General features: G+C 32.5%; 1 protein-coding gene across 1 annotated transcript; it reads left to right on the top strand.

The window, feature by feature from the left end:
- Window positions 1-8,817: 8,817 nt before the first annotated feature.
- On the top strand, window positions 8,818-14,749 carry LOC25497132 (ATP-dependent Clp protease ATP-binding subunit CLPT1, chloroplastic). Its single transcript, XM_024785541.2, has 6 exons — window positions 8,818-9,128; window positions 9,218-9,262; window positions 10,990-11,099; window positions 12,320-12,499; window positions 13,970-14,097; window positions 14,460-14,749. The coding sequence occupies exons 1-6, from the start codon at window positions 8,908-8,910 to the stop codon at window positions 14,499-14,501; spliced, it is 726 nt and encodes a 241-aa protein (XP_024641309.2). The 5' UTR covers window positions 8,818-8,907; the 3' UTR covers window positions 14,502-14,749.
- Window positions 14,750-15,040: the final 291 nt, after the last annotated feature.

Here is a 15,040-nt window from a genome sequence, read left to right as displayed (position 1 = left end):
ATCTTGTTACGGAGTACACTTCCATCTCTTTTTAAAATGAATGTCATAGTAAGGATCCAAATAGACCCCAGAAGATCATTTTATTTTAATAATCTTAAAAGAACAATGCTGCAACGAATGTTAGATCGATCGAGAAGCAAGCTCAAAATTGCATGCCCACACAAAAAATACATCTCAAAAAATTTATCAAAACTAAAGATGACATATCAATACTATATTTTAATGTAGGTTAACAAGATATTCAACTTTAACATGTATATCACAACTCTATACATTTTGAATAAATTTTTATATCACTTTTCAACAACTCATGCTTGCTTCTATTTTTTAGGCATATAATAGTACTTCGTAAAATTCAGTTTTCAACAAGGATAAATCAATGTCTCTACATCAACCAGAACAAAGAATAATACAACAAAGAAGAATAAGACATTTTCGAAAACTGGAGTTCAAAATAATCATAATCAAACAAACATGTGGTTAATTAACATTTTTGCATCACTTTTCTATATGCATATTTCATCACATTAAGTCTTTTCCAATTCAAGCAAGACATCAATTTTCGACATCATTAAAAATATTACGCAAGCTTAAACAACCATGCCTCAAACTAAAGTCACTATTAAATGAAAGCTACGAGAGCACAATTTTGAAAAATCATACAATCAATTTTTTTTTTTCCCACACATTCAATACACTCTCACAACTTAAACAAATAAAATCAAGATTTTTTGAGATATTAAATTAGAATGTGTACCTGACCCCTTGTGGATGATTTCAAAGGGAGACGTGTTTAAAACTTACAACAAAGTAGATCACCTTGAATTAACTGAGATATTCAACGAACCATTTGTTACACCAAAAATTAATGATAACGTATGCACCGTTAATTCCGTGTACACCAAATAGTTCACCACGTACAATTGAAGTTTAGTTTTACAAACATCTAACAACTGCAACAAAGATAGTACATTTAATTTGTAAACTTGCTTATTAATTTATACTAACATAGACTATTACCAATTAGAGACATACTAATTACCATTTACCATACTGTTCTTAAAATAATTAAGCATGATAGGGGACAACAAAAATAATCCCAAAACACTTCTACATTATAATAATAAATCAACAATAATTTATACATAACATAGTTAACAGGAACGTCAAACATATATATAATAATTACTCAAGCATAATTGATCAATAAGATTAAGATTCTTGTCAAAAAAAATTAGATTAAGAGGAGGAACAAAACACTGCTTTTAATTCTCGTCATTTCCTTTCATCACCAAATAGCTCAATTAACAAATTTACAACAAAATTAATAATTCTATGCTAATAATAAATCCTTAAGATTGTAGTAAAATTAGGCATAAATTATCTCTAGAAATAATATTCAATTAAATATAAGCAAAAGAGTGAGATCAATTAAACTTATCTTTTTTGAAATTGCGGTGATTTGACCTCGACGAAATCGAAGTAAACAATCAGAAAACCATGAAAGGAGATAACCTGCCAAACAGTAATCCATTATATAACATGAGGCGTGACAAAGTCACTGTCCTTAAGGATTTATTCGCCTCATAAGCGCATATCCTCCCAGGATACAACATGTTCTTCCCTACATCAGAGGTGACAGAACAACTTAAATATGATAAACACAGGAGATGCAACCCAGAATTAAAATATTTGGGAAGAGAGAAAACTATATTTGAGAGAAGAGTTGTTTAGGTTGCTAATAATCAAAGGCTAGAAAAGAAAAAAGCTTAACTCCTCTTTTTCTTTCCTGTGAAAATCATTTTTCCAAGCAAGCAGTATCATTGTAATGCAAAAATAAAGCCTAAATAATAGCTACTAAATTGTGAATGTTATGAATTAAGTTTAACTGTCTTTGACTCAGTAACTCAATAAAAAAGTAAATGTGCTGAAATAATAATATTTAATTGCATTAACTTTTGAAATAAAATAAAACTCTAAAATTACAACAAAACCAATGCCGGTTAAGTTTGGACTTTGCAGCCCAAAATTGCTTTCCTCTGCATCATTAATAATTTTTAGGTTTAAATGCATTTGATCCTTTATCTTCACGAAACTAGTGATTTTGTGAAAAACCAATTGTAATTAGTGCAATCAAACTTTCAAAGTTTATCTTATTTTCAAATTTATGTTTTATGTGGAAAATAATTTAGATGAATTAACTTCATGATTCAAAAACTTCTCATCCGGTTCGACTACTCTGTTATCTGGTGGTTTGTCCGTATGGATCGATGATATTGCTGTTGTGAAGGTGGATTTTGTTGTTGCGCTGGTTGTTGTTGTTGTTGCAACGGTGGATTCATTAAGGTGTCATCGATTGTTGTTGTGGCGAAGGTGGTTGTTGTTGTTGTTTCAATCGTTAGTTACTGGTTGTTTTTCAAAGGTTGCTGGTTGTTGACATTTTCCATCAGCACTTTTAGTCCCTGTCAAAAATTTAAATAAAAAGTTTTGGTCCCTAAAATGCTTAAGAAAAATGTCACAGGGACTAAAAAGTGTGATTTTATTTTGTAGGGACTAAAAACAAAACTGTGAATATTTATAGGAACTAAAAACTTAATTAACCCTTATTTATATGTTGCTACTTTACGACTCATATTCTAACATTCCTTGTGCTGGTCAGGATTCATTGTGATTTAATAAATTTCATTTTGGCTTCATCAAACAAAAATTAGCGTCAAAAATCAAAGCTATCACTAATGAGTCAACTTTTTACCAACCCCTCTTAATTAACATATTTCAAAAGTCATTTTTTTTTATCGACTATGAACAAAAAATAAAATAAAGAATTACTTTTTTCCCTAAAAAATTATTATTTATCACAGTTTTGTTTTTAGTCCCTAAAATGAAAAACCAATATTATGTTGAAATTATTATAAATGCATTAGTTTTCCCTAAAATGCATTAATGTGAATTTATTATGTTCAAATTTGTAATACTTTCAACATAAAATTCCATTCTTATATGAAGTATTTTTTTATCCTACTTTAACTACCTTTGAATTAAACTTCAAATCCAATATTAAGGTACCGTTTGGTCAGACTTTTTTTCGGTCTAAAAGCTACTTTAAAACAAAGTTAAAATAAAACTATTTAAGAAAAAGGCTAAAGCTGTTTCTTTATTTTATTTTTTAGTTCTAAAGTTATTTTTGAGTTAAAAGCTGTTTGGCAAAATATTGTACAAAACTTTGAATTTATTATCCTTTGGTGGTGTCTGGGGTTCGAACCCGGGACCTTGCATATATTTATGCATTGTCTATTGTTATCATGGTTTTTGGGTGCCAAGCCATTAATTGGACTTGAACCTTTTGACCGTTGATATCTCTCTTTTTTCTTGGGAAGGGTAAAAGGAGAAAAACCCTTGAGTTTCCGGATTCGGGGGTCGTTTTCGCTACGGGAAGGTGTTAGGCACCCGGAGCGATTATGGTATTCCATAAGAACCGCTCTCCTAAGTTTATTTCTACGCTTTAGTTTTATTGCTTATTTTTGTAAAAAGGAAGGTATGATTAGTGAAGAATGGGGGTGAGAAGAAGTAGAATTTGATTTTTTGTTTCGGCTTGGATGAGTTTTGACTCATTGCCTACGTACCCTTTTAAGGGATCAAAACCGTTCGTAGTTCATTCTCAAAAATAGTTTTTGTGTTTGTTGGTTGATTTTAGGTTTGAAAAGAGATTTTGAAGAATAGAGATGAGAGGCCTCAAGGGCATAAGGTTTGGAAAGTGTGAGGTGGATTTAGTCATTTTGCAAAAATAAAGTCTAAGAAGGGTTAAGATTCATTGAAAGTTTTACTTAAGAAAATAAAAGGGGAAATAAGGAGTTTTGACTCCATTTTATTTTCAAAAAAAAGATTTTCAAGTGAAGTTATTTGCATGTTCTTTTTGGAAAAAAGTTGGATTTTTATCTAAGTGTTCAAACCTAAACGCTTATCTAACCATACAATCCTATGCATACATCTAAGGTGAGTGTGTGCGTGTCGGTGCGTCATAGTGTCCATAGTCCATATTACAAAAATTGCCTAAATACATTCTATGGCCCCTTTGCCAAGCTACAAACCAATGATAACAAATTACATTACCAAATGAATTAAAACTTGCAAAAAAAATAAATGCTAAGCTAAAGAAAGTGGAGAGAGTGGTGGAATGCTATGAAATGTATGGCACATGAGATGAAATGGTTAGTAATCATAAAGCACACAATAGTAGGAAGTAATTAAAAGGAAATGCATAAAGATGACAAAGAAAAAGTAATAAAGTGGTAATAAACCTAAAAGACATTTGATATGATACCTAAAGATGCTAGTGGCCCATAATCATCACATCATGGCAATTTAGAAAGAAATTTTGTTTCAAGCCATGACATGCAATTAATGGAGGCATATGCATGCAAAATATCACACCAAGTTCATAGAGAAATTTGCCACTTTATTCCTTAAAACTAAACTTGTTGCTTGTAAAACAAGAAATTCATAAAATCATATTCAAAAACAGCAAACAAAAACACATTTCCAGAGGCATATTCATCACCATATTAGGCATCCTTTATCCATGTCATAACATCAAAATGTCAAGAACAAAACATAGCAAAATGCATACCAAAAGTGTAAAAACACATGGAATTAGTTCATGCCACTTTAACATCTTTTTTTATGCAAGAAACACCATAGAAATGCCAAAAATATACCAAGAAACAACCAGGATTTTTAGGATTTTTTTATAAAAAAGTGAGCAAGAAACAGGTGCAAGTAGCAAAGAAATACGGTGCAAATAGCAAGAAAAACAAAAAAACGTGAAAGAAAACTAAGCCCAAACCCAAAGCCCACACTCAAAACTCAGATTGCACAGGAGCCACACGATTGATCTAGGATTCTGAAACCCTAGATCAAACGGCCGGGAACAAGGGGGACTGGACCGGAAATAAACCGGTCCGGTTCACTGGCTATATAAACACAAAGGCTCCGGTTTTTTTCATTTTCTTCCTCTCCTTCTCTCTCTCCTCTCATCCTAGTGAGAGAAGCTCCCACTTCTCTCTTCCCTCTCTCGCCGGAAACCTCAAGGAGGAAGATGAGTCTTCATCTTCTCCGGTGAAGCTTGTTCTTCCGGCGCGGTGGCCGGCCACCCAAGGGTGGCGGCGCCGCCGCCGGAGATGAACAAACTTCTCCGTTTTCAAAAATTTTCACATTTTTAGATATCCTTTTTGGTCGCAAACACGAATCCGGTACTGGTTTTCTCACACGAGGTCTAAATCTCTGTAGATCTACACTTTGGTTCGCGGTTTTGAAAAGATTTTTCTTGATTCTTTTTAGTGTTTTATTGAATGAAAGTTGCAAATCTGTGTTTGATTCGTGTTTGTTACCGTTTCTGAGAAAGAAAGATGAGTTTCACGTGTTTACCTGTGATTTTTGACTGGAGATTTTGAACAAGATCTTCGGAAAACTTGATTGTTGGTGCGGTTTGTTGATTCTCTGGCTTGGATCCGAAAATAAATCGGTTCTTCTCTTTTTCTCTTTGCTGGTCCGAATCGGTTCTTTCCCTCTTCTTCCTTCAAACCTCTGTGATCAGCACTCGTAGCTTTTCGCCATAGGTGAAGAGCTCGTGCTTCGAATTGCAGAGTCTGCAATTCAGTGATGATGATTCAATTGAATCAGTGAGAATTGCAGTAACAAATTAGTTCAATTTTGTCTGGATTTTGCGTTCTGGAAGTGGTTTAGGGTTTTTTGCGCCATTGATGAAGGCTTCAAGCTTTTTCAGTTTTGATTTGGTTTTTGATCTGTAACTGCCAAGAGAGAGAAATTTCTCTGTGTTTGTTGATGTGGCCTTCAATCTCTGGATTATGTGGCACTGTGCACTGTATTTATAAGCTGACAGATGTGTATTTGGCCCAATAAAGAACTGCCACGTGTCCTAGCTTGCTCACTTGGGCGCTGCTTGCTATTTTCATTTAAGGACCAATCTGCAAATTGTGAAATGACAAGGACTGGACTGCAATTGTAAAACAGACTCAAAAATAAAAGAGAATTGGACAATTTGGACTTAAATGCAGTTTTAAAAAGTTGAAGGATTAAAATGCAAAGTAAAAATAAAAAATGAATTAAAATATGTAATTTGACTAAACGTAAAGCGAAATAAAAATAAAATCGACAAAACGGACTAAAACGAACCAATGGCCTAAATGAGGTACTTCAAAGTAACCTCTCTATGCCAAAATTTCGTGTGAAATGACCAAAATGCCCCTGGGGCTAAAAATGACCTAAACCAACTCAAATTGACTCTGACACTGACTCAGATGCAAGTTTGAAATGAATTTAAACAGGGTTTACTGATGAAATGTTAAAAATGAATTTGAAAAGACTCAGAGACAGTCACAAGGATGAAAATGGGTCCCACTGCAGGAAATGACCAAAATACCCTTCTGTATGACTTTTTGCAAATTTTGAAATAAACTGTAGAAAAAGCAATGTAATGATTCAGAGACACTTTTGAATGACTTACAAGACAAGTAAAGACATTTCGAAAGGTTTTATGCAAGAAAAACATAGGTAAAATTGTGATTGAAAAAAAACTGCGAGGCAGAGACAATTTGAACTGTGCAGTTGAAATTTGATAATTGACAAAGTTTGAAATGAAATTGGGCCCAGTATTTTTAGGTCCAAAAACAGGGTATAACATCTATAAATTAAAAAAACTTTGAATTCATTATGAATTAACATAATAAATAAAAAAATGTCTAAAATATTTTTTGAAGGGAAAAAATGTTTAAAATATAAAAGATATATTTTTACCAATACTATATTTACTCAATGACGTTTATTTTGTGTAACATGAATACAAATTTGTATCATCATATAAACGACTTGTTAAATATTTGAATAGGAGAAATAATTTAAGGAGGCTCAAATAATAACATAAATAATATCAAAGTAGTTTGGAAAATTAAAAACAATAATCATCTTTTTTTTTTTATTTAAAAAAAGACATAAATCATCACAAACTCAAACATTTCTACTCTCTATCAACGCAACTCCTATTTGATTTCTAACTTTATTCATGCAGCCTCCATCTTGCACTCTTACTGGATTATATGAACTGATTTCTTCATTTATATTGCTTTCTTCGTCACGCTCAATCATATATTCAGAGATAACATCACATTTATTAAACTCTTCATCTTCAACTCCACACATTCGAATAAAGTTGTGGAGTGCTGTTGTTGTAACTATGATCTTTTGTTGTTTGATTAGTGAAAATGGTCGCATATCACATAAGATATGCCACCTTTTTTTTCCAAACTCCAATTGTTCTTTCAATGACATTTCTCAATGAAGAATGTGCATGGTTGAACACTTCATGGATACCTTCTGCTTGACTATTATCTCTAAAATCAGGAATGTGATATCTTTCACCTTTGTATGGTGAAAGGTTCCCTTTCATGTTTGGATATCCAGCATCAACCAAATAATATTTTCCTAAAAAATATAAAATTTATTGTTAGTTTATGTGTAAACTTAAATTTAAAGATACACGTGTTTTGAAATTTATTATAAAATATAATTATGCAACGATGTTAAAACCGTCCACTTAAATTAGGCTAAACTTCACTTTTCGCCCTCTAAGTTTCAAAATGTTGCGATTTTGGCCCCCTATTAAAAAAATGGCAAAAGTGACCCCCTATGTTTAGGGAAATATGCTCTTTTGACCTCCTAACATAAGAGAAATATACTTTTTGACCCCTTATATTTACAAAAAGTTGCGATTATGACCTCTTTTTTGGGACACGTGGCGTCTTCTCATCAATTTTGGGATGAAATGGGCCAAAATTGCCATTTTTTTTAGGCTTAAATATGCAAACCGTCCCTGTAATTTGGGCGAATTTTGATTTTCGTCCCTGTAAAAAAAAAAATTTTAATTACGTCCCTGTAAATTTTTTTTTGTTTTAAAAAGGTCCCTGGCCCCACTTCGCTGGTGATGTGGCAACATTTTTGGCCACGTGGCAGTTGCTGACTGTGCAACTTTTGCCACGTGGCGCTGACGTGTCATGCCACATAATTAATTTTTGTTTTTTTTTTCAAAATTCTAAAAATTCATTTTTTAAATTAAAAAATCCGAAAATAAATATAAAAATCATAAAAAAAAACTGAAAATTAAAAAAAAAATTAAATTGACGAAAATTCATTTTTTTTTTAATTCTGAAAATTAAATTATATTTTCAAAAGTTATAAATTTTGAGATTATATAATTTTTAATTTTATTTTTCAAAAATTTATTTGTAGATTTTAAAAACACTAATTTCCAATTTTTTTCTTCACATTTCAAAAAAAAAAAAATTGGAATTTTTTTATGATTTTTTTATTTATTTTCAGTTTTTTTTCAAATTTTTAATAATTTGGAAAAAAAATAAATCAGTTTTTTTTAAAAAAATAAAAAATAATGACGTGGACCGCCACGTGGCAAAAGTTGCACAGTCAGCAACTGCCACGTGGCCAAAACCTTGCCAAATCACCAAGGAAGTGGGGCCAGGGACCTTTTTAAAACAAAAAAAATTTCACAGGGATGTAATTAAATTTTTTTTTTTACGGGGACGAAAATCAAAATTCGCCCAAATTACAGGGACGGTTTGCATATTTAAGCTTTTTTTTTAAAAAGAACCAAAATCGCAATATTTTAAAATATAGAGGGCGAAAAGTGCACTTTAACCCTTAAATTACCGAGACCCGAGAGATAAATCTCAGCAATCCAAATTACACAAAATATATGTAAATTCAAGTGAGTCTCCATCACCTAGTAGAAGATGAAAGTGTTGTGCACACTTGAAATTCATCCAAACCCAAACCCAACATTCTCTCTCTCTCTCTCTCTCTCTAACCTCTCTCTCTTCAATGGCTTCTCTTCCCACTTTCTCTCCACACTCTCTCCTCCCCAAACCCAACACCACAACACTCTTTCCCCATTCAACCTCACCATCCCACACTCTCTCTCTAACCTCTCTCTTTAGAACCAAACTCACTCTCCAACGACCCATTTCTTCAACGGGTTCTATCTCCATCACTAACTTCCGTGCCACTTCAGAAACGGTGCCTTTTAATCTCCCCACTGATTCGTAAGTTGTTTGGTTTCATCAATTTTCTTCTGGGTCGGTTTTAATTTGCTTAAAGTTTCTATCTTTTTTGTTTTTTTTTTTTCTTTCAGGAATCCACAATCTGGTGAAACCAAGAAAACTCCAACTCCGTCAAAGTGAGTTTTTTTATTTTATTTGTTTGTTCATTTTGTTTATAGTTCAATATTTCATGTAATTGGGTCCGGGACCTACGAGTGTGTTCCTCTCAATGTCTTAGGTTCGATTATTTAGTGTTAACAATTCATGTGTTGGGTTAGTCCATACATGGCTTTTCTCCGGCTTCAATTGAGCCCCGCTAAGTTAACCGGATTAGTTGGTACTTGAGCCGAATACAGATAAAATAGAATAATTCATCTAATTGGGGTTAGAATGTTGTGTTTTTATGTTTGTGGATTGAATGTAGTCAAATACTCCCTCCGTCCCAAATTGTATGACGTTTTGGCCATTTCACACGTAAATGTAATTAATATTGTGTGGGGAAGATAAATTATGAGTTTTTTTACAAAATTATCCATAATAAATGGTATGGAAAAGATAAATGAAATAATTGAAAGAAGAGATAATAATTAATAGTTAAGGATATAATAGGAAAAATAACATTAATATTTCATTGGTATTGTAAAGCGACATATAATTTGGGATAATTTTTTTTTCAAAGCGACATACAATTTGGGACGGAGGGAGTACTCCCTTAATCCTTTATTATAAGAATCTCTAACAATAATCACATATATTAAGAAAAAGTTGTTGGAATAATAAATTTATTTGAAATGTCTCAGACTATTACTGGTTTATCCTCTATGTATAAATACATTTAGTGTTTATTTTTTATATTCTAAGATAAATTGATAGTATTAATAAGAGATATATTTGAGGAAAAAAAGTAATAAGTGCATATAGAAATTTGTAGAGGGTCTTATATTTAGGGAAAATATAATTTTTGCAATGGGTCTCATAATTAGGGGTGGAGGGAGTACTCCGGTTGTCCTACCGTTTTTAAAGTTTGTTTGTCCCTAAATATAAGACCCTCTACAAATTTCTAGATGCATTTATTTAAATATATCCCTGATTAGTATTACAAATTTTCCAGAGAATATGAAAAACCAACATTAATGCATTTATTCACAGAGGGTAATTTACTAATAGACACTCACATTTCGGACAAATTTATTAGTCCAATGATTTTCTTAATACCATATTTTTGTTAGACCTTCCTGAAATAAGGGATGGAGGGAGTAACTGTTATAGTCGAGCTATACTGCTATAGATTTGTGTGGAATTCGAACATATCGTTATTATTATGCGATACAATATTTAGTACATAGCGTTGTCAAATGGTGGCTGTAGCAGTGCTTTACCATTGAACAGTACTGAAATTTGAAATGACGGCTATTTTCTGCAATTGACAACACTGTTAGATAAACGACATGTTTTCTTCAATTTGTTCACATTGCTTATAATTCAATTATGCGTGAAGCTTCAACATGGTCCATACTATTTGTACTTGGTCTCTGAAGTATAAAAAAATAAGAAATAGTTCCTAAACTATTAGTCCTCATTTATGTTTAAAAAATAGAAGAGATAGAGATAGATAGATGGAGAGAGAGTTTGTGGATTAACATGATTGATTGAAGATCGTTTATAGTCTATTCATTCCATTTCTATAGTTTAGGGATTAAATAGGATAGATAATGGTTCACCAAAAAAAAATAGGATAGATAATGAAAGTTTAGGTGAAAAATTTTAGGTTTACTCTTCAATAATTCATGTAATTGGGTTTTTTTTTTTTTGTTGTGGTTAGATGATTTTCTCATCAATTTGTTTTGTTTTTGTGTGGTTTAAGGTGGTCGGCGAGGGCTATAAAGGCATATGCAATGTCGGAGTTGGAAACGAGGAAACTTAAGTATCCTAAATTAGGAACTGAAGCTCTTCTCATGGGGATTTTAATTGAAGGTTTGTTGCAATGCTCAATTAGTTTTTCTTTTTTTCTTTTATTTTGCTTTCAGTAGTAATAGCAAACTGCATTTATCTTTTCGCATGGAATAGATGCTTTAGTTATTTGATATACAATGACACTGTAAAAATGTTTTTACACTATCATCCAATCATGTCATACTTGAACAATAAAATGTGATTGGGTGACTGTGTAAAGAGATTTTATACCGGCAGGGCATTATTCATTTTCTCAAACCATTATGCAATAAGTGGTTATCAGTATCACACATAAGAGTTTATTTTATAAACACATAAATTTAATAGGTATATGCATTTGGGTACATATGGCACGTGCTAGAAAGCTTTTTGCATTCTTAATATTTGTTTTCATTGAAAAATAGAACTTGAGATGGATGAAATTGTACATAAGTTATTTCCATTAGTTATTTGAGTAACTTATTTATTATATAACTTCGGAATAGATTATGGGCATATTCACATATATAAACTATTTCTATAATCTCTTTACAATACTTACACGAGCACTTTTGTTATAAATCATAACATTAACTTAAAGAAACTCTTCCATATGCCCCCTAAATGCGATTAAGCACCTTTTGGTTGTGTTATTTTAATATGTTCTATCCACTGACATCATTTGTTATAAGTTCGTTTCCAATCCGGACGTCAGCAAGCCAAAATATATTTTAATGTTTTGTGCTTGCATATATAGAACCAAGAATGGATGTAGAAAGATTAACCCTGTGATTTTTTCTAGAAACTGTGTAGTTTTGCCTACAGGATTTACTTTGCAATATTGGCACTGTTCATTTGCTCTGAAAATTATCGGTGGTCCATTTTTTTGTTCATACCTTCCATATGGGCCAAGATGTCTTGAGTTTTGACAAAATTGTATCTGGGTCAGTTGTGTTTCTTATAACTAGATTCAACAATTGCACATTATTAAATCTTAAAATTGGATGCGTAGACCGGAAAGTGTCAAGACTGCTGTCTCTAAGAAATGAGTTATGGGTTTGAAAATTATAATAGATAGTGAGCTAGGCATACCCAAGTTTGAATATTTGATTCTAGGTTTTGTTTCTACTAAGATTATGCCAAAGTTTTTTAAAATCATGCCAAGATCCTTCCATTTATTCGGAAGGAAGTTGTGTTTTTTTCAGGTTGGGTACCTTCTATACGTTGTTCAGCGTTTGATTAATTTTTGCTGTCCTTTTCAGGAACAAGTAAAGCTGCAAAATTCTTAAGAGCTAATGGAATTACTTATCTGAAAGTACGCGAACAAACATTAGAGATACTTGGGAAATCTTACTGGTCCTACTCCAGCCCTGTGGTACTGTCTTTGACTGAACCACTTCATAAAGCCCTCGATTGGGCACTTAATGAGACATCAAAGTCAGGTATGGATGATTTAGGTGATGACATATCTATGTATTCAGAAGTAGCCCCCTGCCATTTTCCCAATTGATCTGCTAGATTCATTGTTCTGCTGGTGGTAGGGCTCCATTTTCAAATTTTGTGCCATTGTGTTCATGTTTTAATTAATCAGAAACGATATTTTGACACACAAATTTCAACAACAGTTTGGATGATGCAGGTCAACTATGTAGTTAATTACGACGATTTGTGTTGAAATATACACCTAAAAAAATCAGTATTGATGAGTAATGACGTTTAAAATCGTGGTTAAGTGTGTTCAATGGATAACTAATGGCTTGCGAAACTTTGTTATACCTAATAAGTTTAAAATAAAGTATTAACCATCTACTAAACATAACGAATCATATATTTAGGCTGTGTTAATCATCCAAATTGTTGTCCCATTTTTTTTGGTCCAAATTGTGTATATCAGAGTTCGCAAGTTCAAGTAAAAGAAAAAACTCTGTTATCTTCGTCTGTGCCTGATCTGTTAGAAAAAGGTTGAAATATGAAAAATGATTTTAAATTTTAATGGTTTATTTTTCCCCGCTGCTTAATAAAGAGTGAAAATCAGGTGTTGTTGTGAGAGATATTTACACTTCAGCCAGCTTTAGTAGTTTAAACTTTTACGCTTCAGCCATGTTGATAATTTGCTCGAGTGTTTAGTCATGCCTCAGTTTGTAAACTATCTCTATACTATAATAAGTGCTTATCAATCCCTAATATAATTATTATTGACCTTCTGCTGTTGCATTCTCTAACAAGGAGAAATTGCACTTACCTCAGAGGTATGCTTAAATAACACATACTGTAAAAGACATTGATGAGCCCTCCTCAGTCGTACATCTCCCACTGTTGTATCAAACAGAGAGAGGGTGTCGTTTAAACAGAATTGAGTAGAGGTTAGCGCCGCAAGTGTTCATTTCAAAGATAGAAAGGATGTATGCACTGTTTTAAGTGTATCTTGGGGGGAGGCGAGTGCAATTTCCTCTTATAATGTAGATCTTTATCTAGATTTCTTCTGATCTTAGTTCAATAATAGGAAGCCACTTGTTAGAAAGGTTATGTGTTACATGTATGGTGTCCACTGTCCGGGTTTGTGTCTATGCTTCATAAGAAATGTGTATCTCAGGAGATAGTAGGAGGTAACGAAATAAACATATGTTTTTTATCTCTATAAATATCAAGTGTAACAACTGTAACAAAATGTACTAAATAGACATAGAAGGTAGTTAGAAATTGTCTAGTGAGCTTGTTGAATGTGAGAGACTTTCAGGACACTCAAGAATTAGCCCTATTGTTTATTTTTACATTAATTCCTTCCTCAAAATCACATTGGATTTGGAAGAAGTCTCAACAAGATTCCTTCTCTTAATACAAGTTGAAACTATCATACAGTTTTTAATGTTTCCTTTTTTGTAATACTAAAGTTATTATGATATAAAATGTAGGTGAGGGGGAAACAAACGTGACTCATTTACTTCTTGGAATTTGGTCACAAGAAGAATCAGCAGGTCGAAAGGTCTTGTCTGCTTTAGGTTTCAACGATCAAAAAGCCAAAGAAATTGCTGAAACAGCAGTAAGTTTCAAGTTCTATTGCAATAATACAATGTTTTAAAAAATAAACTGGTGATCAAACTGGCGAGACCTTCGAGCATTGTTTTATTTGGTTTCATCGGTTCAACCACAGTTGAACCAGATAATAAATAATGCAAAAATTTAAAACATTTGAACCAACCGTGGTTCAACTCCGGTTCAAGCCAATTCAACTGGACTTCATGATAACCGGAATCAAACTAACGGTGAACTGTCTTATTCCCAGTTCAATCGGTTGAACTAGCCGGTTTGGTTCGATTTTTTAAACATTTACAATAATATTCACTTCGACTGATTGACTGACTAACACCTCAATGACAAAAATATGGTTTTTGTTTCTTGTAGGCTAGTGGAGATATTGATTGGAATTTCAAGAAGCAAGCATAAGAATTTTCTGGGGATAAAGCGATACAAGTTCCTCTAGAGAAAATTGACTATACTTTCCCTCAAGTTTATCAACCAGTGGATACATTAATGTCCTTTAGATTTCCATGTCAAATACTGTTGTACTATACTGATTAGTGATTATACATTTCTCATTCTTTTTTATACAAGTTTTTTGGAAGTCGAATTTTTTCGCAGTAGTGTGATTGTGGAATTGCAGTATTATTCTGCCTTCTGTTTTTCCCTTGTAACACTTTTATTTTTTTTATTTTTTTGTTTCATAAAAAACATCAAATACTTATATATTAAGGCATCAAGCCTTGCTCAAAAAAACAAAAAAAAGGCTTCAAGCCAACAGAGAAAGAGAACTATGAAACAAGATTTGTATTCTTCAGGCTCAAAGTTTTTACTGCTTGAGCTAACTTATGAGCAGCTGATGACAATCAATGATCTCAGCTTTAGCTCAGAAGCTAGTTGGAGGCTCCACCCGATACGAACACTTCATCGGTACCAAAATCTGAACCAAGACAGGCTTCTTGGTT

Source organism: Medicago truncatula, chromosome 6 (genome assembly GCF_003473485.1).
Source record: "Medicago truncatula cultivar Jemalong A17 chromosome 6, MtrunA17r5.0-ANR, whole genome shotgun sequence".
NCBI lineage: Eukaryota > Viridiplantae > Streptophyta > Magnoliopsida > Fabales > Fabaceae > Medicago > Medicago truncatula.
The sequence above is the reverse complement of the archived record's forward strand: the minus strand, read 5'-3'. Positions and strand labels throughout refer to the sequence as shown.